At 40.2% G+C, this 20,829-nt stretch overlaps 1 protein-coding gene and 1 non-coding gene across 4 annotated transcripts in view; both read left to right on the top strand.

The window, feature by feature from the left end:
* LOC121955790 (low density lipoprotein receptor adapter protein 1) overlaps positions 1-20,829 on the top strand; it is a 117,890-nt gene that overhangs the window by 25,361 nt on the left and 71,700 nt on the right. For all 3 annotated transcript variants that reach the window (XM_088089523.1, XM_042503872.2, XM_088089524.1), the window contains exons 3-4: positions 4,926-5,068; positions 9,482-9,594. In XM_088089523.1, the coding sequence (XP_087945649.1) occupies positions 4,926-5,068; positions 9,482-9,594 (256 nt within the window). The remainder of the gene's footprint in view (positions 1-4,925; positions 5,069-9,481; positions 9,595-20,829) is intronic.
* LOC121956027 (U6 spliceosomal RNA) lies at positions 15,752-15,858 on the top strand. Its single transcript, XR_006106661.1, has one exon. It is a non-coding gene; the product is annotated as a U6 spliceosomal RNA (small nuclear RNA).

The raw sequence follows: 20,829 nt of genomic DNA, 5'->3' as shown, positions 1-20,829 counted from the left end.
CTGACTCATTAAACATGCACCTCTGTCACTTAATGTAAACAAACCATGTAGCTATCAGCTGTGCTCTTGAGATCAGGCCAGAGACGTAAACACTTAAAAGATTTTGTCGGCTTCAAATCTAAAATGTTGTGGTATGGAGTGCCCCAGGGATTACATTTCTCTGTAGGCCAACGCAGAAGCTTACGTCACCCTGGTTCCCTCATCAAAAAGCCTATGGGATTATTCCATTGGATTTTGGATCATTGCAGAAAATAGGCTATGTGGCAAACACATGTTTATGATACTTACAAGTTTTGTTTAGCAAGATAATCTTCACAAATGAACACCTCTTTCAGGATTTTTGAAGCCTTAATGCAATCACTAGAGGTAAAAAGCTAATGCTAGTCTAAAACAAGAAACACTATGGTCACGTCGCCACCACTTCGAGGCTGTAAAGTCGTGTTTGGCATTTTGACGTTCTGTGGTCTTATTTAGCCACTTGTTTGCATCTACCTTTCTTAGGACACATAAAAGCTTCAAAGTTTGCAGATGGGGTATGCATAAAATCAAACCAGTATAGCGGACCAAAATGGCAAATAGCAAATTGACCCAACTCTACTACTTACTGACCTCTTGAGAGATTAAAAACAGGGAAGGATTTTGTTTTTTTAACCCTGGAGCACACACAGTTTTTGCAATTAACTCCAATGATAGTATCTTGAGGAAATCATGTGCCCCTTGCATGCCAATGCATATACCCTTTCTTGCTATATTGTGGCTGTGTGCATGTGTGCGCTCCTGTTTGTGTTATTAATTAACCGTTAGTGTAGGTGTTAAGCCAGAGCAGAATTCACTCGGGTACAATTCTGACTTCTCAGTGCAAATTAAATTACGGAGCGTGGAGCTGAAGGAGACAGCTGGTGATCACTGCATGTAGCTGAAGGCGTGCAGAGCACATGGTACCTATTATACTACGGCAGCCGGATCAGCTACTGTGAAATGGCTACACTTGTCAGTTGTTCATTCAACAGAGTGTCGAATATTTTTCAGTGCTCAACATCTCAGGGCAATGGTAGTATAACTTTCATGTGAATACACTCGAGGCCCAGTGCAAATCGCTCTGTGCCTTCATTGTAATGCATTTGTTCCTTTTGTCCCAAATGTGAGGCTTTTTGTGCAGACATAATGAAATCAGTGCACTTGCTGCAACAGCCTGGGTGTGAAAGTGTTGCCAGGCATCAGTTTAATAAAGATGCAAACATCATCAGTGCATCTCCACAGCCTTGCCCTCCGTAATCTTGTTTTGTGCTCTTTTAAATTAGATCACCCTGACTAACACACACTTGCACATGCTCACACTAACATAGATATGCAGCAAATATAGAAAATTAAAGTTCAAATGCAAATGTTGAGTCTCGCTTAGTGTTTTCCTCAACATGTTAAAATCCAATTAGCCTCCCTCTGCTTGTGGCTGTCACTCTTATCAGTCGCGGTCCCTTCGTAGACTCACACAGAATTTATTAAAAATTTAAGCACTCCTCTTTTAGGGGGATAATATATTGGAAACCCTGCAGCATCAACATGAATCCCTTTAATAATTCATGTGTGTAGCCTGGTGAAGACACAACATGGACTATAGTACTTCAGTTTTGTATTGCTGTGACATTTTAAAAAACTAACCCATGAAATAAATCTTCTGACCAGTAGCTGCTGTATCACAGCTTGGGAGGACCAAAAGTATCCTTTTAATATTTCAGTTGATTAAGGTGAAACATACTCTTACGTTTTGAAATTGAACCCTCGTTAAGCCATCACCAGCCTTAGTTACTGTTGCTATGCCTGTCAAGCTCGCCATTCTAACTTTCTATTAACTTAAAAAAAATGGTCATTTTTAAACTGTTTCTTAGATTTCACACAGAAGTAAAAAAAAAAAAGAAAAGTCAAGCTTTTTATTTCTAGCTGATAATCACCTGATACTTCTGATTTTTGCTAGCAGATATCATCAGCTGCAGCTAGTTACATAAATAATTCCATGAGTTGGTTAAAAAATGACATCACCAGCTGACTTTTTAACGTGTTAAGCTTACTCATTTTAAAACAATTACCCTGTAAAAAGTTAATACCTACTGCATGTACATGTGGCTATATCAAGCGGCAACCTCCGAGGCTGTTTATGTTGTATTGTCTGTCGTGCGTCTTCTTTGTGTCACCTTATATCGTGTGCTATTGTGTATTATTTGTCTTGTGTATGTCTTTTATTTCTCTTCTTGTACAACTTTACATTATCATGTCATTGTGCTGTGTATTTGTTCTGACCTGAGAAGCAAATTAGCTCTAAGCTATAATCTGGTATGGCGCATCAAGTGGTGCCATTTATGTTTTAAACTGCACTTTTATCTGAAATAAATAGATAAAATGAAATGGTTTTGGTCTCTATAGCCAAATTCAACATCCTTGGTAACAGCTTTGATAAGCTCCTGGTCCAAATGGCCCTCCGTGATGGCGTTTCCTCATTTTAGTCCTCTGTGTTCAGCCATGTTTCTTATCCAAAGCCATTCTGTTCTGTACCTTTTAAATGTCGTCTTTCTGTATGTGCTATGAGGGGAGGGGATCGGGAGTGGGGGGGCCTGGGAAGGGGGGGTCGGTTTATATGTTTAGATGTTTTATGTTTTTAACTTGTGAAGCACTTTGTGCTACATTAAATGTTTGATTTGATTTGATTTGAAAAATTTTGCCGCCACCACAAAACAATGTAAACAAATGGAATGTGGTTTGTGATGTTTAAGGCAATAAAAATCCTTTTGAAAAACTTGACGGTAACATGCCTTTCCAGAGAAAGTGTCCCTTATCGTATTATGCCTTTATGTCATTAGTGTTCTTGAGCAAAAGACCAAAACCCCCCTTGTGTTCAGTAGCTGAACCTGACCTCTGACCTCCTGTGGAGAGAGGAAAGAAAAAGGATGAATTTCTCCCTCAGGGATCAATATCACATTAAGGAACACCTCTTAAATGGTAGTGGGCCTGCTGGCTCAGAACAGTGAATGGCTTTAAGTATAAAGGCACACCTTTCAGTAGACAAAATACGAGACTTTGAATCATCACACACGCCTCATCCAGAATAAGTCAAAAGCAACCAACCGTGCTCCCCAGCGTGTACCTAAGCAATCACATTTAATAACATGAAATGTGCTCTCTGTGGTTTGAAGCAGCCTCTGTAGTATGATTGAAGATTAGTTAATAATTCAGAGTTGTTGGAAGCCGTGTATGGGGATGGTGTTCTCTGCTGTTCGCCTTCACAGCTGCATGGGGCCTGCCAGTGACAGATGGCTCAGCCCATGTGGAGAATTTGGTGCCAGTATCGCCCAGCAGAGTGTGAGACACTTATTGTGTGTGTCTTTTTCTCTCTCTACCCGCTCCTTTTGTTTCATAATCTTTGTCAGTCTCACTCTTATTTAACTGTGTTATGAGCAGAAATACCTCAGTAAGAAGAAAGTAAACAGCATGGGTATTTTCAGTTCAACTATATATCTATTTCTCAGTTGATTCTGGATTTGTTCTTGGCTTTATCACAGCGACTTTGTTGTTAAAAGACTGCTTTGAAATGCTGCAGATTAATGCATCATGTTTTACTTGTCGCCCCATTAAGTTTATCACAGAATGTGGTCTGTTCCATAGTTTTGTAAGTTATCCCTCTCCTGATGCTCTACCGCAGGGCGTCCAGGTGTCGTTGGGAGATATTTTAAGCTCTCTGCATGGGCACAGTTGCCCTCGCTGCCTACAGTCGTCTGCTAGAGGACAGCTTGGTGTTACCTGTTGGAAATCACAGCGACAGCAGGACATTGCAGCCATTCTGAGACCAGCTGATATTTGGTGTGTGGGGCCTGTGCGACATTTTTCCTTTTAAAATCCTGTTTTCTGCTTGGAACCATAGCATCTTACCCACTAAGAGATGCTAGAAAGTCTCAGTTTAACTCCTCGTTTCCACATGGTACACACCTGATAGGCTGACCTCCTGAGTTATTAGCTGTCATGGATTATTTGTCGTGTTTTTGTCTGTGTGCTGCATCATGCCCATATTCCACAAGATGACAGTGAAAAAGTCAAAGTGAACTTTTCTGCCGTATCTGCAGTAGTGTCATTATCCAAGAGAGGCATTTCCTTGTGTTGAACACTAGTGGTGTACTATGTAAACTATACAGAAATACAAACACAAAACAAAACTGTGGAAATGACATGTAGGCCTTATGGGATGAATTCAAATTCAGAAAATATAAGCATAGGGTGGAATATTAGGATCACTTATGGATGGTTTTATTTACAAAATAAATGTGTTTTCATTTAGTAGACTTTGTCCATTTATCTAATTTCTTATCTTCCAACACACACACGATTTACTGGTTTTCTTATTACACAAGTGTAATAACAACGTATTGAAGAGCTCTGATAGAGTGACATTTTTATCATAGCAGCAAAAAGAATTTCGCTTTAAATGACTAATCACACATAATTTGTGCAAAGTCTGACTGCATATCCACACGACTGTCTGCTCAGCTGTGACGTTACTCTGCCAACCCTCACACTGTCTCTGCTGAGTATTGTAAACAGTCTGCCACACAAACAATGCAATGAAGACTTGAAAACTAATGCTGACACACTTTTGGAGTTTCAAATGTTGTTTCTTTCGACTTGATTTTTTCCTAACGTGTGATTCTCCTTACAAAAATAACTTTTAATCTGATCCCATACACGCCGTTATATGATTAAGTGGATTATGTGTCATCTATCATTTTGCAAGCACAAGTCTTTGAAAATATAACAATAGATCTACATGTTTTTCTGGATCTTATTTAGTGAAGCACATTTCACTACACAATTCTTGCAATTATAAACCCTTGTGTGACCGTATCAGAGCATTTTGGTGATTTCCTGTGTTTGTGTCCAACCAGAGCTGCCAGAGAACTGGACCGACACCAAGGAGACCCTGCTGGAGGGGATGGTGTTCAATGTGAAGTACCTGGGGATGACTCTGGTGGGACAGCCCAAAGGAGAGGACATGGCCTCGGCTGCCATTCGCAGAATTGTTGCCACGGTGAGTCACTGGTCCCTTTCTGACTCATACAACCTTATAATAGAAGTTACATTGCATTCAGATCTTGCATACTGTTGGGTATGGGGCGATATGATAATTTCACGTCATGATTATCCTTGCCAAAACAACTGCGATTCATGATATACTTTTTAAAAGATTTATTTGGAGGGCTTTTTTTGCCTTTATTTGACGCGTAATGATATGATATGATGACACGGCATGATAATCTGTAAAAAAAAAAAAAAATTAAAAACAAAAAAAAAAACGCCTCTCCTCGTAGTGCCTCCAGTGGCTTTTGCAAGAATCACAACAACAACCAATCTGAGCGGAGGAGTCTCAAACGTAGCTGTCAATCAGGTCAGTCACTGCTGGTGAATAATTTCGATCAAACTGTCTAAACCAGACAGTGCTGTTCAGATACGCAGTAACAGGGTCTTGACTCATATTTGATCAGCACTGCCTAGTTTGGCAGTTTGACCACATTTGACAAGCAGTGATTTATATGATTGACAGGTGCTCTCTCTAAAAAGGTCTGTGTTTGGCCAAAGTCTCCTGCTAGATTTTCTAAAGCCTGAAAACAGAGCCAAGAGAAGGTGCAGAAGTGTATTAGATAGATAGATAGACAGACATATATTTCAAACTTGTAAAACAAACAGAAAATGATAAAAATTAAACAAAATGGCAATAACAAAAACTGCTAATAACTTTTACAAAAACTCAATGAATTTATTTAAATACGCAACAAGAAATTGCATCTTTCATGTTCGAAAAGGTGTAGGAGGAAGTATAGACTTACTATTTCCTACCCCTCCTCAGCTAACCAGTTATTGGTTTGGTTTACGAACTCCATCTCTAACATATATACATATATTGTTCTCCCAGACCACTCGAACCAAATAGGGTTATGGTTTATAATGGGAAATTTGCCCAGTTACACCAAAATTAAACTGCCTACCCCAGCTTGAAGAAACAAACATTTTGACTGCATCATGGGTAGGACAGACATTTTTTTTCTTGAACATCCTGTTTTTAATGCAGATTTACCAAGATAAACGTATTGCTTTTAAATATCGTTATGCCTTTTGTTGTCCCATCCCTACATATTATACTTATATTACATTGTAACTAATGACTACTGTACATATGGCTGTACTGATTATGATATTTGCAGCCAATGTTGCATATAATTCTGCTGGCAAGGTCAGGACCTTCTATAGCAACGTCAAATTTCACAAGTGACATTGTGAAGGTTTCAATTACAGCGATGCTTTTTATAGAAATTCTCATGGGGATTTTTAAAATTACAGCCTCAAACTGCAGTGCATATCATCTAAAAGGGGAAGAACTGTCAGATGTTGATTTTCTCCATATTCTTTTGAAGAACCAGGCCAATATTCGGTCAAGTTTGTTATGTATGCTAAATAGGCAAATTGTTGCACCTTATCTACAGTATAATACAACTTGGAGTACCATGCCACACAGAATTTGAGAAGAATACTTTCTTTTTGTTAGTATTTTAGTCGGTCACAGTGCAGTAAATGTATTCTTATGGCCAGAAAACCACCGTGGACACGTATTAATCATCAGTATTCATGTGGTCTTTGCAGTTAACATGTGGGATAAAGGGTTAATTTATGGGAAAAGCAGTTAGGATTGTTGATTGCAATCAGATGAAAGTTCTCCTGGTTAAATTTATTCAGTGCTCATTGTTCAGAAGGTTTTGACCAGGAGCGAAACATCCGCATTACAAACATTAACATACAACATAAACATTGAATAAAGCAGGATGACGTTAAAAATCTGTGGGGGCTGCGAACTGTGGTAGCTTATGAGGAAATGCAAATGGCCTTAATGAGAGCCACTGTTTGGTTTGTCCTTTCTGGCCTACTGTAGAAACTTGGCGATCTCGGTAGATGAGGACCCTCTCTCATCCTAAAGCAACCAAAACACAGCAGTTCTTATTTTCAGGTGATTATACAATAGAAAAGCTACTTATATTGTGTTATATATTATGTTATATTCAATTTCTGCCAGTATATCCCTCTAAATCCTACACACTGGACCCTTGAAACATTTACAGGCATTGATTTTAAACTGAGAAATTAGTGTCATTTACTTTCAGCTTCCTTTTGGCTCGTAGTTATTTTTGGGTTATGTTTATATCAAGGTCAATTTGGCTGCATGGAAATACAACAGCTAATCCAGGATTATCAGGGGTTGCACATGTGGAGCAGCCAGTGATATGATGTTTATTTTAACAGCGCTGAGCCACATGGGGGATTTCCAGGCACGGTTTTCTACATCAATTCAGAATCCTGTCAGTTTTCACAAGACTGCAAACAAACTGTTGCAAATCATTTTTGGATGGTTTAAATGCATGTTTTTTCGTGAACACAAACTTCCACATTGTCTACTCTCTTCCCATTCTTCCTCCTTGCTTTGGCACGTGCACACCTTTTCACCGAACGCTGCCAACAATAAGAATGTCTAATCTACTGGAAGGCTTTTCTCTGCAGAAAGAAAAGCCTGGCACAGACAGCCCAATCATAAACCCCCCACTTCTCAATTAGAGACTGAACCGAACCTAATGGCAGGATTAAGATTCAATTGATTTACACCAGGAAAGGAAAAAGCAAGTCAGTTGTCTCTGTCTGTTCCCTTGGAAACCAATCAACCTGAATGGGATTACTGAATACATTTGTGACTTTTCCCATTTGCTGCATGCTTCAGTCAGGCGTGATAAGACAGGACGGAGGAACCAACATATAGAGAACTTGCGTATCTCAAGCTGACAGATTGGTTCTTGCCTCGTGGCGTGACATAAGGAACATGACAAGAAAATGTGGTTGTTAGCACCTCCTACATACATGAGCTGCTCGAGACACTCACAGCACTCCTTCGCTCTCTATTATAATGTCTGTTTCCCATATCTATTAAAGGTCTCACCAAGAAAAAAACAATAGAAGATGTTTTTTTGTTGTTGTTTCATTGGGGCTATAATAACAAAAATCTTTTTTTTTTTTGTTTGTTTTTTTAATAGGCCCCATAGTTTTTTAAACATGGTCTCTACCAAACATTTGAGAAGACCATTCATGGTAATGATAAAACAGAAACAAAGATTCAAATTACAAATACTTTTATAATAATTTCAATAATTTACTAATGCTTGTAAATTGTTAGCATTCAAAGATATATCAGTTTGTGACCATGGAATTAGTAGTATTACTGGCACTGGTATTATTTTCATGTATTTTTGCTACTTTACTTTGAAAAAAGTTTTAAAGATTGTGAAAAAAATTATACTGATATAATTTCTTTCACCAAACATATGATGGACAAACATTAAATTTAACAACAGTGAGGATTCATGGCTCCTTTATTTCATTAAAAAAAAAGGAAAATCAGTTATCTTAGCATCACTACTTTTACCATAAAAGGCCAATTCAACCATTTAGTTATATAGAATAGTAAAATAAAAAGTTGAAAAACTCACTGTATATATAATGGATAAACAAAAGGCAAAATGTCATCTTGTGGATTTTTTTTTAGCATAAAATGCCCAAACTGAATGGCAAAGATGGCTCAATCGGATTAAGTTGAATTCAACACAATTTTCATTAAGATAGAGTGACTCAAAGTGTGCTCTACCAAATGGCTGGGCTGGATGTGAAAGGGATATTATAAGTGTTGTGCAGAATGTGCTGTTCCCTGTTACCATCTCCAGGGCATTTAGGCTCCTACAGCAAGCCACAACACCATTCCTGTTGTCCTTCAGATGTCCTAGTTCTTGTTTAAGCAAAGACCCTTTACATCGTCAGTGTCTTTTCGTTGTTGGCCTTTATTTCACCCACTGCAAAAATAAGAGTTCTCCTGCAGGGTGAATGTAGAAATGTGCAGCAAAATCATTTCCCCTCTGTATTTCCTCACAGTCACTCTACTGATTCTTAAGCTGATATCATTTGGCTGTGAAACTAAACTGCTCTCATTTGCCAGCTAATTGCATGGTAAGGAGGTCATTGTCATTGTCAACAGGCGCTCTTGCAGACCGCGTGCTCAGCACTATGGCCGTATTTTCTGAAACTCCAGATGGAGCAGCGCGGCAGGGGGAAGTGAGTGACTGCCAGCCCGACCTCGAGTTGCAATGTGTAGCCCTCGTTCTGGGCTACACGTTGCAGCTGTCCTCCTTCCCGCTTCTGTCACCTTTTATAAATTCCCCACATTTCTGGGACAACTCATGCAGGCTGACTAATTTTGCTCGGCAGCTACTGTGGCTTTTGAGGGTTTTTGGTGTTTAATCAGATGTGAAATCATCTCAGATTTATGTCAGAGTGACAGGGTCGCTGTGTGGCTAGATTTTCTTTTGTGAATTTTAATGTCCGTGTAAATATTTTTTTTTATATTTCATATCTACAGGCCAGAGCCAGTGCTAAGAAGTTTCGGAAAGTAACGCTGACGGTCTCACCAAAAGGCATCATCATGACAGACACAGAGACGACAGACCTCATAGAAAATGTCTCCATATACAGGTAAAGGGAAAATATTGTATTCAACAGAGGACAAACACTCCAGAGTGCAAATTTGTGTCGGACTAAACTTAGATTCCTGTCCAATAAAAGTCAACAGTCATTTATCTGTTAAATGGAGTTATACAAGGTATAACTCCAATGAAATGTGATCGTCTCACCTCGTTTTACTTGTGCACTGTGATTTAGTCCTGCTTCGCATCTGGCTGATATTTTATAACTGTCCATGTTTTCGGATTGTTCTGGTAATCTACCATTAGCAGTGATTGACAGCCAGAATGAGACAGCACCTCACATTCCCACCATCACACCACGCCTTATTCACTGTAAGCACACTCCTCCTCTCCCTCCCTGGCTGGTTTAATCTGATTGGCAAACAGAAAAAGAGTCATCTGGTTGAACAGTGCTGTTCAGTATTTAGCTAAGTTTTAGTGAATCGTAGGATATTACAGTTCCTGATGCGGCATGAAGGTCGTCCAGTTTATTTTTCATCGCTTCTACAATGGCTAACAGGATGTTAATTCAGTTGGTGTCTTCTTAATTTTTCTCAGTGTTTATTGATGTTTATATTTGAAAACCTCGAACTTTCTAGATATTGGCAGAAAGAAAAATTTACAGCCTAGTGAGTTGTTTTCGTCATCTTGATGACTGATTTGCACCCTCCAAAGCCACATTTGTGAATGGGACTGTCACAGCCTCTCTCCTGCTGCTGTGGGATTTTTTTCCACTTACTCCCCACCTTTCTCTCTACTGGGCCACTCCCCCTCACCAGCCTCATCACCTCCACTTGATTTTCCCAGCTGGTCTTCATCTCCAGACAAGCCAGTATTTTAGCAGCCTCACTCCACTCACTCTCGGACTGTTTTCCTGGTTTCGACTCGGCTCTCCTCTGACCACCTCTCCTCTTCTCTGCCCTGGTAAACCTAACAACCTTCTGTCTCTGACCACGAGTTTTGCCTGTGCACTTCCTGGTTCTCGTCTCACTGTGGCTGTGCGGTGTTCTACCACTTCGGCTCCGTCGAGAGAGATCGCCATTCTTCTGGCCGTCTTCAGACCCTCCCGCTGAGCGAAACATCTCCTCCATGTGAGTGCCGCTGCAGTTTATTGGTCTGATGGTACATTGATTCCCTGCCTGTTCTTGTTGAACCCTGCTGCCTGCTCCTACTGGATTCATCTGCTCCGCTGCCTGGCTGACGCCAGCTCTGCTTCCTCCTTGACCATGAGCCCTGCCTGCCCCTCTGGACTCCCCTCTGGAGTCCCCACTTTTCCCTGTTGTAAGTGTTTCTGCAACTTACCTGATACATTCACCTGCCAGTCCGCTCCACGTTCACAATTTCCCCACTCGAACTCTTTGCTATTGCCTGTGAACGTGAGCTCACCCCAGTCTCTCTACGAACTCTGTTCCACCCATGAACTCTGCTCCACCCAGAACTGATAACTGTCCCTTCTTCCCTGCAGCCTGATTATACTCATCTTTGTTCCATTCAACCTGCCAGAAGATTAAATAAAGGTCATTACCAAAAGATTAAATAAAGGTTATTACCAACTACTCGCCTGCTCTGTTGTGCTGCAATTGCGTCCTACCACACCCCGTTACAATGGGCCATACAAAAAAGTCAAAATGCTTTTCAAATTATTTTTCCCAAAGATGGTTTGTGTCATTTTATTATCAACTTGATTTTTCTGATCATTTTAGTTTTAATTAGTTATTTGATGCTGTAAAAAAGACGAGTGATGTCATGATTAACAGCTGTGATAGAGTCGGGAGGGTGTATGGGCAGAATCTCGGATTGGTGGCCCCACCCCCCTGATTGCCACCGCCAAGATGGGAGATGATGGCGTGCGTATCCAGGATATTTTAGCTTCATTTTTGTGGAGGGAGGAAGTTGACATGTATTGTCCATCTATATACAGATATGGTAAAACTGTGCTTTTACATGTAACAAGTATCAGTAACCTTTGTCAGGATTGCAAATAATTGAAAACATCCTGCAAAGCATTAAGAATTTAAGGCATTGCATGCAGAGTTTAAACTTAATTTGACACATCAGTCTTCAACTTCAAAGAGTAAATTCCAGACTTTATAAGACTGAGTGAGCAATATAACATAATATATAATCACTTAACGTGTTTATTAAATGTATGATTCATAAAATAAATGAATGATATTCCATATTTAATATTTATTTATCACCTATGCCTTACAATACTGGCAATTCTTTGAGTTGAGACCTAAAAACAAAGACGTGGCTTCATCTAATACACGAAAAATACTGATATCCTCTATCTAGGTCACTTTCCCCTCTGTCCATTGCTTGGTCTCCTTTTGTGGATTAAACCAAGCACTTTTTTGCTCCCAGCTGTTGTGAGTCTCATGTTTGATCAATTCACTCGGAAACCAATAATGGGGGCTGGGAGGGGGTCACCGGAGGGTGTCTGATACAGTTTCTCTCTGTCAATGGACCTTCTTTCAGCACCACGCTAGGTTTCAGTCTACCAAACAATTGAAGAGAGAGAGAGAGTGTGTGTGTGTGTGTGTGTGTGTGTACTGTGATATGTTTAGCTGGCTTCCCCTCTCTGTGTAGCATCCTCTGCCTGTCTTATATTGGGCCCGGTGTCATTGAGGATTACAGTCTAAATATCATATGGCTGGACTGTGATTACAGAACAGGCTGTGATAAAGAAAGACAGGAGCTGTGTGTGTGTGTGGATACATGTGGATGGTGTGTGTTCGTGCATCCCTTCTGATCCATCTTATCAGCGGTAACAGACCACAGGCCAGGGGAATCAGTCTCGTCTTTGATCTCCTTCTCTTCTCTCCTTATCTTCCTCTCCTCTCCTCCGCCCTTTCATTTTCACTGTCTAGAAAGAAATCTTTCTTTTCCGCTCATATTAACATAAACAGAGCTCTGAACGCAGGAATACCCACGACTAATTGCCCACTTTGAAACTCACCCTGCCAGTCTTTGCCAATACTCCAGAGTAAAACTACAGGAGAGAAGGGCCACATGCAGAGCTCGGGTTGACTGAGGATTGATTTATCCCCTTTATGAGACCCAGCCCCCACCTCCAACCCCTAACAGCCAATTTCCCCTCTCCCCCCTCCTTTCTTATGTCTTATTTTAGTTGCACATAATCCAGTTATTCACCAAGACAGCAAGTGAAGGGTGAAAGAAAGTGGAGAAGTGGGGGATCAAATCAGAGTGTTGTGCATAACAAGTAAGGGAGAAAAGAGTTAAATACACAAGGTGTGTGTGTACAAATGTCCACGCATTGATGGACATATGAGAATTTAAGCATGCTCCTCACACAGTGAGTGTGTATGTAAATGTAAGTTAATTGTGTCTTTGCACTAACTGGAAGCCGGGCTGTTTCCCTCAGGCGACGCTTAGTGGGGGATCGAAAACAGACAGGAAGGCATCATGCCATCGCATTGGAAATGGGATCATGCAACCATGACCCTCCTACCCCATCCACCCACACCCACCCACACACATACCCACACCCACCCACACACACAAGCACTGAAATATCATCCTAGTATCATCAGTGGAGTTTTAGGTTTTCACAACTTGATATTCAATTCAGCAGCCTTGACAGCACATTTGCAATGCATCTTAATAGTCGTATCACACACTCAAATTATATTATCACAGGCTTGATCTTCTAACATGAGCAAGTCTGCCTTGTCGTGTTGCTGTAGCTCTAACTGCTGGAAGGGATAAGGACAAGAACTAAACCACACACAGGAGGTTTGGCAATTTTCCACAACAGTAAAGCTGGGCTGTTGTGACAATAAATAATAATTATAATAATAATGTTACATTTTACCTGCTTGTACCACTATTCCTAGTCTTTTGTTCCATCTCGATTGCATTTTCTGTAAATAATATATTTTTTAATGAATTTATTGATAGTCAAATTTAACCTCATTCAATTTATATATTTCTTTATTCCACTGAATTCCTTGGTATACATATATATATATATATATATATATATATATATATATATATATATATATATATATATATATATATATATATATATTCATCACTAATCTATTTATGTGTCTACATGTTGCTGTATGTGTACACAGCAAGCTGTTCAAAGAGATTACCCCTGGTGGGATGAATAAAGTTGTCTGAATCTGAATCTGGGGGGGAAAAAAAAGTCAAAAGAGAAGCATCAGAAACTGAATATTCAGAAGGCAATACGACAACATAAAGACAAACACTCCTAATGAACACAAGTGAGATTAGATAAAATTAAGATAAACGTGAAAACGAGGATAAATAATGCAAGATGCAGGACGCAAAATGTAAAAATGAATTCATAAAAATAAAAAGACCAGAAACAACATAACCAATAAAAGCAATAAACCACAAAATAAAAGGAAATGACATGAATAAAACACAAATAAAATAAATAAAGAAAAAGATGACAGCACTTAAAAGCAAGTCTATAGGAATGGGTTTTAAGAAGTGATCTAAAAAAAATCATTAATTCTGCAAACCTTATTTCCTCAGGCAGGTTGTTCCAAAGCTGAGGGGCCCTGATGGCAAAGGCACGTGAAGATCTAAGGCTATAAACTGGCTTATATGGGGGCAACATCTCTGTTGTAGCTTGGAGACAAACCCAGACGAGCTTTAAAAGTGATCAGTAAAACCCTAAAATCAATTCTTACAGGAACAGGACGGCGATGGAGAGAAGCCAGGATTGGAGTGATGTGATGTCTTCTGTTAAAACCAGTGAGGAGCCTGCTGCATCCTAAAGTCTTTGAGGACAAGGCAGTCATTTTATCAAACATCAAATAACAGGTTGTTGTTTTTCTTTTTGGCCAAATAGGGAATCCTAATATGTAATATTATGATACCCTATTTTAAGGCTTATCCTGGTTGTCTTCATATTCAGTATATTGTGTTTACATGAGAGACAACATTTTCTGGTTTGTCATAAATGAAATTTGCTGTTTATGTGGTTAAACATAAACAAAATACTCCAAATATTTAATCATAGACTGCCTTGTCCTACAAAGCCAATTCTGTGTAACCAGGATACCTTTTTCTTATCTCGCTTCACTAAATGTGATATTGGCATCTGCATAACTGGTATGACAAAACTGGTTATCGACTCACTGGGTCAGTTTTGGTTTATCCTATTCTGACATGACTGTGTTCAATGAAGGAGGCAGGGCTGTTAATTATGAGCAGCAACATCAGAACCATGACTGAAGTAGGATGCTTCATAATATATGAGATGAAATGACACTGTCTTACAAAAATATATAGTAATTTTACCTCTCACTCTGGATGTAAGATACTTGACAGGTTGTGATCTGATTCCCTGAAGTAAATCTGCTGCGTGGCAGGTTAGCTGTTTACCCTAAGTTGCCACTGTGATTTATCACTGTAAGAAGAGAACCAGCTTTGTTGTGCTTCAAACTCAAAGTTAACCCTGAAGTTAAATGGATAATGCCAAATCCTGATTATGGGCCAGTCCTCTGGCCCAGCAAGGGGACAAATAGGGAGGTGCTGCCGCAGAGTGAGTGTGCTTGCTCAGGCAGCACATATAAGAAATAACAATTGATACAGAGCAGATAATCAAAATCACAAGTCTTCTTAGAGGGATATTGGGGGGAGAGGGAAGGGGTGTTCTGCTCCTGTGCATCTGTGGAACAGAAGGTTTGAGCTCAGTTTGGGGCAAAGATGCAGACGAGCATCAGGGACTGTAAGGATGGCATGCAAATTTGTTATGCGAACATGTCCTAAGTGCTCAGGATAACAGATGTGGTATGGAGATTGTTACACAGTGCGGCTTATCCTAGACCTGATTCCACAGAGAGATGTTTAGAGTTTGCTGGAGAAATTGATTCTTATCCTGGTTTGTGTTATAGAAGGGGATTGCTTGGTTTCTGAGTCCAGCCTCCAGCCTGAAGGGAAATTTGGCACCTCCCCCTCCAAGTGTCAGGCCATATCCCTTTAATGTGAATATAATATGCAGACAACATTAGCTAGGAGTTTATACATATTGCAAAGATGCTGAGATCTACAAGAGAAAGACTAATTTTTCGTTCTTGTCACATTTATGAGTAGAACCACTGTTATGTGTCATACTCACAGCAAGGTGGCCAAAATGAAGGCATCGCCAAAGGCTCAGTGTGCTAGCTCAGGCAGCACATCTGAAAAATTGGAATCGATACAGAGAAGATTAGCATGGCCCCTGCGAAAGGATGACACGCAAATTCGTGAAGCGTTCCATATTTGTTTTAACCCTAATCCCCATAACCCTAAACAACCCTAACCCTAACCCTAGCCCACGCAAATTCGTGAAGCGTTCCATATTTGTTTTAACCCTAATCCCCATAACCCTAAACAACCCTAACCCTAACCCTAGCCCACGCAAATTCGTGAAGCGCTCCATATTTGTTTTAACCCTAATCCCCATAACCCTAAACAACCCTAACCCTAACCCTAGCCCACGCAAATTCGTGAAGCGCTCCATATTTGTTTTAACCCTAATCCCCATAACCCTAAACAACCCTAACCCTAACCCTAGCCCACGCAAATTCGTGAAGCGCTCCATATTTGTTTTAACCCTAATCCCCATAACCCTAAACAACCCTAACCCTAACCCTAGCCCACGCAAATTCGTGAAGCGCTCCATATTTGTTTTAACCCTAACCCTAATCCCCATAACCCTAAACAACCCTAACCCTAACCCTAGCCCACGCAAATTCGTGAAGCGTTCCATATTTGTTTTAACCCTAACCCTAATCCCCATAACCCTAAACAACCCTAACCCTAACCCTAGCCCACGCAAATTCGTGAAGCGTTCCATATTTGTTTTAATCCTAACCCTAATCCCCATAACCCTAAACAACCCTAACCCTAACCCTAGCCCACGCAAATTCGTGAAGCGTTCCATATTTGTTTTAACCCTAACCCTAATCCCCATAACCCTAAACAACCCTAACCCTAGCCCACGAAAATTCGTGAAGCGTTCCATATTTGTTTTAACCCTAACCCTAATCCCCATAACCCTAAACAACCCTAACCCTAACCCTAGCCCACGCAAATTCGTGAAGCGTTCCATATTTGTTTTAACCCTAACCCTAATCCCCATAACCCTAAACAACCCTAACCCTAACCCTAGCCCACGCAAATTCGTGAAGCGTTCCATATTTGTTTTAACCCCCAATAACCCTAACCCTAACCCCCATAACCCTAAACAACCCTAACCTTAGCCCACGCAAATTCGTGAACCGTTCCATATTTGAATTAACCCCCTAACCCTAATCCTGTCCCAGGAAAATTCGTAAATCGTTCTGTATTTTGATTTAACCCCCCATAACCCCACCCCTGACCCTAGCCCAGGCAAATTTGTAAAGCATTTCATATTTTGATTTGATCCCCCTGACCCTAGCCCAGGCGGTAACCCTAACCTTGATATAATCTTCAAAGCTTTCCCACTGAGTAAAACATCTCCTCCATGTGGGTGCTGCTGGTGTTAATTGTTCTGATGGTACATCAATTCCCCGCCTGTCCCCGTTGATCCCGCTCCCTGCTCCTACTGGATTCGTTGGCTCTGCTACCTGCCTGCCTGCCCTTACAGGTCTTTTTTGGGAGGAGTTTTTTCTTAGGCGATGTGAGGGTCTAAGGACAGAGGGATGTCATATGCTGTAAAGCCGACTGAGGCAAACTGTGTTTTGTGATAATGGGCTTTATAAATAAAATTGACTTGACTTGATTTACTCCAACCTTCAACAACCTGTTCCAACCTCCAATCTCCAACTCAACCTGCAAAAAAAATTAAATAAAGGTCATTACCAACTACTCGCCTGCTCTGTTGTGCTGCAATTAGGTCCTACCACACCCTGTTACACAATCAGCAAAACATACGGGTCAGAAAAGCAGAGCCAAAACTGTAACTGACACTCCACCTGTTAATGATGTGCATTGTTCTGACATACCATTAGATTTGTCAGATATGCCTGCGGGATCACTGAAGAGTGACAGCACCTGGCTGTGTTTTATCTTTGCACAAACACTGACGAAAAATATGTTGCCTTTTTCTGTATGTTTGAGAATGTGCTTTTTTTTCACCATTTTGCAAAAATGTCTCCCTGCCGGCTTCCCTGCAGCAAACTCAAAGTGCTGTTTTTCATTAATACACTTATGTCGGGTAAAAAGTTGAACAAAAGTAGTTCATTTTCGTGTTAAACAGCATACCTGCTTTATTCAGTGTATATAGAGAATTTGAGGCTTTGATGTATGAGGCTCTATTCATGCTTTGTATGGTAAATATTTAAATATTTCCATTGATATTCCCTCTCTGCCTCACAAACACCGGTGCTCTTCACAGAGAGGAGATCAAAGGCTTGCGGTCCACAGAGCCCCTTTGGAGATGTGATGCAGACTGACAGCTCAGCTTCTGTTGTTCGAGCTTAGTGAAAACTCTCAGATGATGTCAATTTTTTTCCTGTTGTTTCAAGCTGTTGGCTTACTCTGTGAATATGATCCATTGTGTGGCACATTGGTGGTAGCAATTAAAATGTTTTTTAATTGTCTCATGAAGGAAATCTGCATACACAATGATTTTTAAAGGGCCTTTTGTTTCATCACATCCCATAGAAGTCACTGTGAATGGAAGAGGCAGATTGTGTCTTTGCCAAAAAGATGAAATCTTAAATGTGTATTCACTCCAATAAAATGCCTATATTTAGAGATTCACATTATTCTTACATCAATGCCATATTGTAATGACTTTTTTTTGCATATACTGCATGATAAAGTCAAAGATGTGTAACTCTTGGTTGATAGCACAAGGCGGGATGCAAATTTCACAATATCCTTACTCAGCATCATTGTGAAAGTCTGAACATGGTTCAGTTTTGAAACTATAGTCATATTCTTGCTGATATGTCTAGATGGGGATGTTTGGAGAGGCACTGGATGTTGACTTATGCATATGAATAAAAGGAGATGCAGCCAGCAGGTGTTGAGTCAGAGCAGATTTTTTTCAAGGCAGATTTATTTCAATATTCTTTAAATGACCATGTGTGGATTAAACTCTGCAATAAGGTAGCTGATGGAGCAAACCCACTGCAATTTAACCCATGCTAATACACAAGCGGATTACAAAAACATCAATTTGAAGACACATGCGCAGCATTTGGAGAACACACTGCAAATCCAACACATTACAAAAATGCTATAATACATTGCAACCATAGAATGTAAATATAGATGGACGACATGACAGCTCCAGTGAAATCAATGGATGTATTATAGGATTAGAAATTGGGAACTCCCCCATGGAAATCGCTGCATCTGCGCAGTAGCGATTTCCGCGTCATGTCATGGGAGCCAATCGCGCGCGCAAAATGGCAACGCTCCCATCCGGGATATTTGGATATTTTAAACTCATTTCAGCCAGTTTTAGCACAGAGGAGGTACATTAGGGCGCGTCGTCTACTTTTGTTTACAGTCTATGACCGACAGAGTACACTTGTAGTAATTAGGGTTGTAAAGATCCATCGATCTGCATGAATTAAATGAGCAACGATCACGTAACATGGATGCAAAGTGTAAACATCGATCCATATCATCGTCCTTATTTTGAAATTCTGTGTAGACACACAGTGTCCGGCAAAGATCCTGGCCATCAGCTGAGGGAAAGATGAGGATAACAGCTGTTCACGCAGGAAATCATCTGTGTGGAAATGTTTTGTTTTCGGAGAAACTGCGAGTCAACAGACAGCACACGTCATATGCAAACAAAAGCCGTGACGTACCTGCCGGGCCACTTCGCTAACTCATGCTAACTTTAGCTTAGCTGCTCTGTTTCAGCAATGTTGACTGAAAAAACGTGCATGTAGACGGAAAGTCACGCGTGCTGTTCTGTCGGAAGTGCAGGGACTTAAACCAGCGGTGAGTAAGAGAAAGCATGAATAGTAGTAAACTGGTTAAGTTATTAGTTGAGGAAGAGTCCGCTAGCCGCTAAGCTAATGTATTAAATCTTAAATGCCATAGGTTTATGCTTATAACGTTAGCATGTTGTGCATGTGGGGGAAATGTGAGGGGGTATTACAGAAAGCAGGTTATGTGAAAACTCTGACTCTGTGTTCACCCTGAGATGAGGGAAACTCTGTTATCTGTTCCAAAAAGAGAGTTAAGTCAAACTCTGAGTCAATCATGCTAACTGAGTCAGAGACAGGGAGTAATGCACATCTGGACGCGCTTTTGTGGCCATGGTTTGTGTCTTTTATTAGTTGGCTATCCATCAGTGGTGATGGAAAATGAGCTAAAATGTAAGTGTTTTTTTTACTGCAGTAAAGCCAGCCTCCGAGGCAGCAACATAATCTTGGTTTATATTTGATCAGTGCTGCTTATGTTTACAGTGTGATTTCTGTTTTTTCGGACTCTGTTTTCACTGTGCAGGAAGCAATGTGGCGCCCAATTCCAGTTCACAAACTCTTATTACAGCTAAACAGAGCACTAAAATGTTTCTAAAAACATATTAGGAGAGAAATAGGCAGTGCAGTAACATTATCTTGATTTATATCCAATCAGCACTGCCTAGTTTTACCATTTGATTAGATTTTGGTCCAAGTTTGAGAGTTAGTATTGTATATTTAGTGTCGATAGTATGTGACACTGCTGCCAAAGCAACAGTATACATCATTGTGTAGTATATAATTAATTTATTTACTATCAATAATTCATACAGTTATTAACATTATTGACAAACAAAATTTAATTTGAGAGCATGCACAGAGATGCAAATATGTGGATGCTTTAACCATAAAAGCCCCATAGAAAAAAAGTGAATTCAGGTTGCCCAAAGTGTTATTAGGAGAAAGTAGATAATATCTAAATAAGATGATAATTAAGTTTAGATTGAGCATTTTAATTACATCACACTTGTTTTTCCTATCTTAAATAGGTCAACCCTTTCAACATTTTCTCCGCTCATTTTTCTGCAATTAGGCCCAAATATAAGTAAGAGCACAGGGGAAGGGGGATACAGAGCTGGGTGTCCTGGGCATTGCAATGTGGGTCATGCATCAGTGGTGCAAGCCAGCAAACAATCTGAGAGGGAGATCCGAGCGCTGGTGATTTCATGCTTGTTGTTTGATTGAATAAATTACTTTATTTTTAGTGCCGCTCTTGAAATGGTGCAGCAAATAAGTGGCTACCAGCTGCAGATCCCTTTTGTTTATAGTTTGCAGTATGA

Source organism: Plectropomus leopardus, chromosome 16, assembly GCF_026936395.1.
Source record: "Plectropomus leopardus strain MGB_pleo_1.0 chromosome 16, ASM2693639v1, whole genome shotgun sequence".
NCBI lineage: Eukaryota > Metazoa > Chordata > Actinopteri > Perciformes > Serranidae > Plectropomus > Plectropomus leopardus.
Note: the sequence above shows the minus strand (reverse complement) of the source record. Positions and strands in the feature narration are given on the sequence as shown.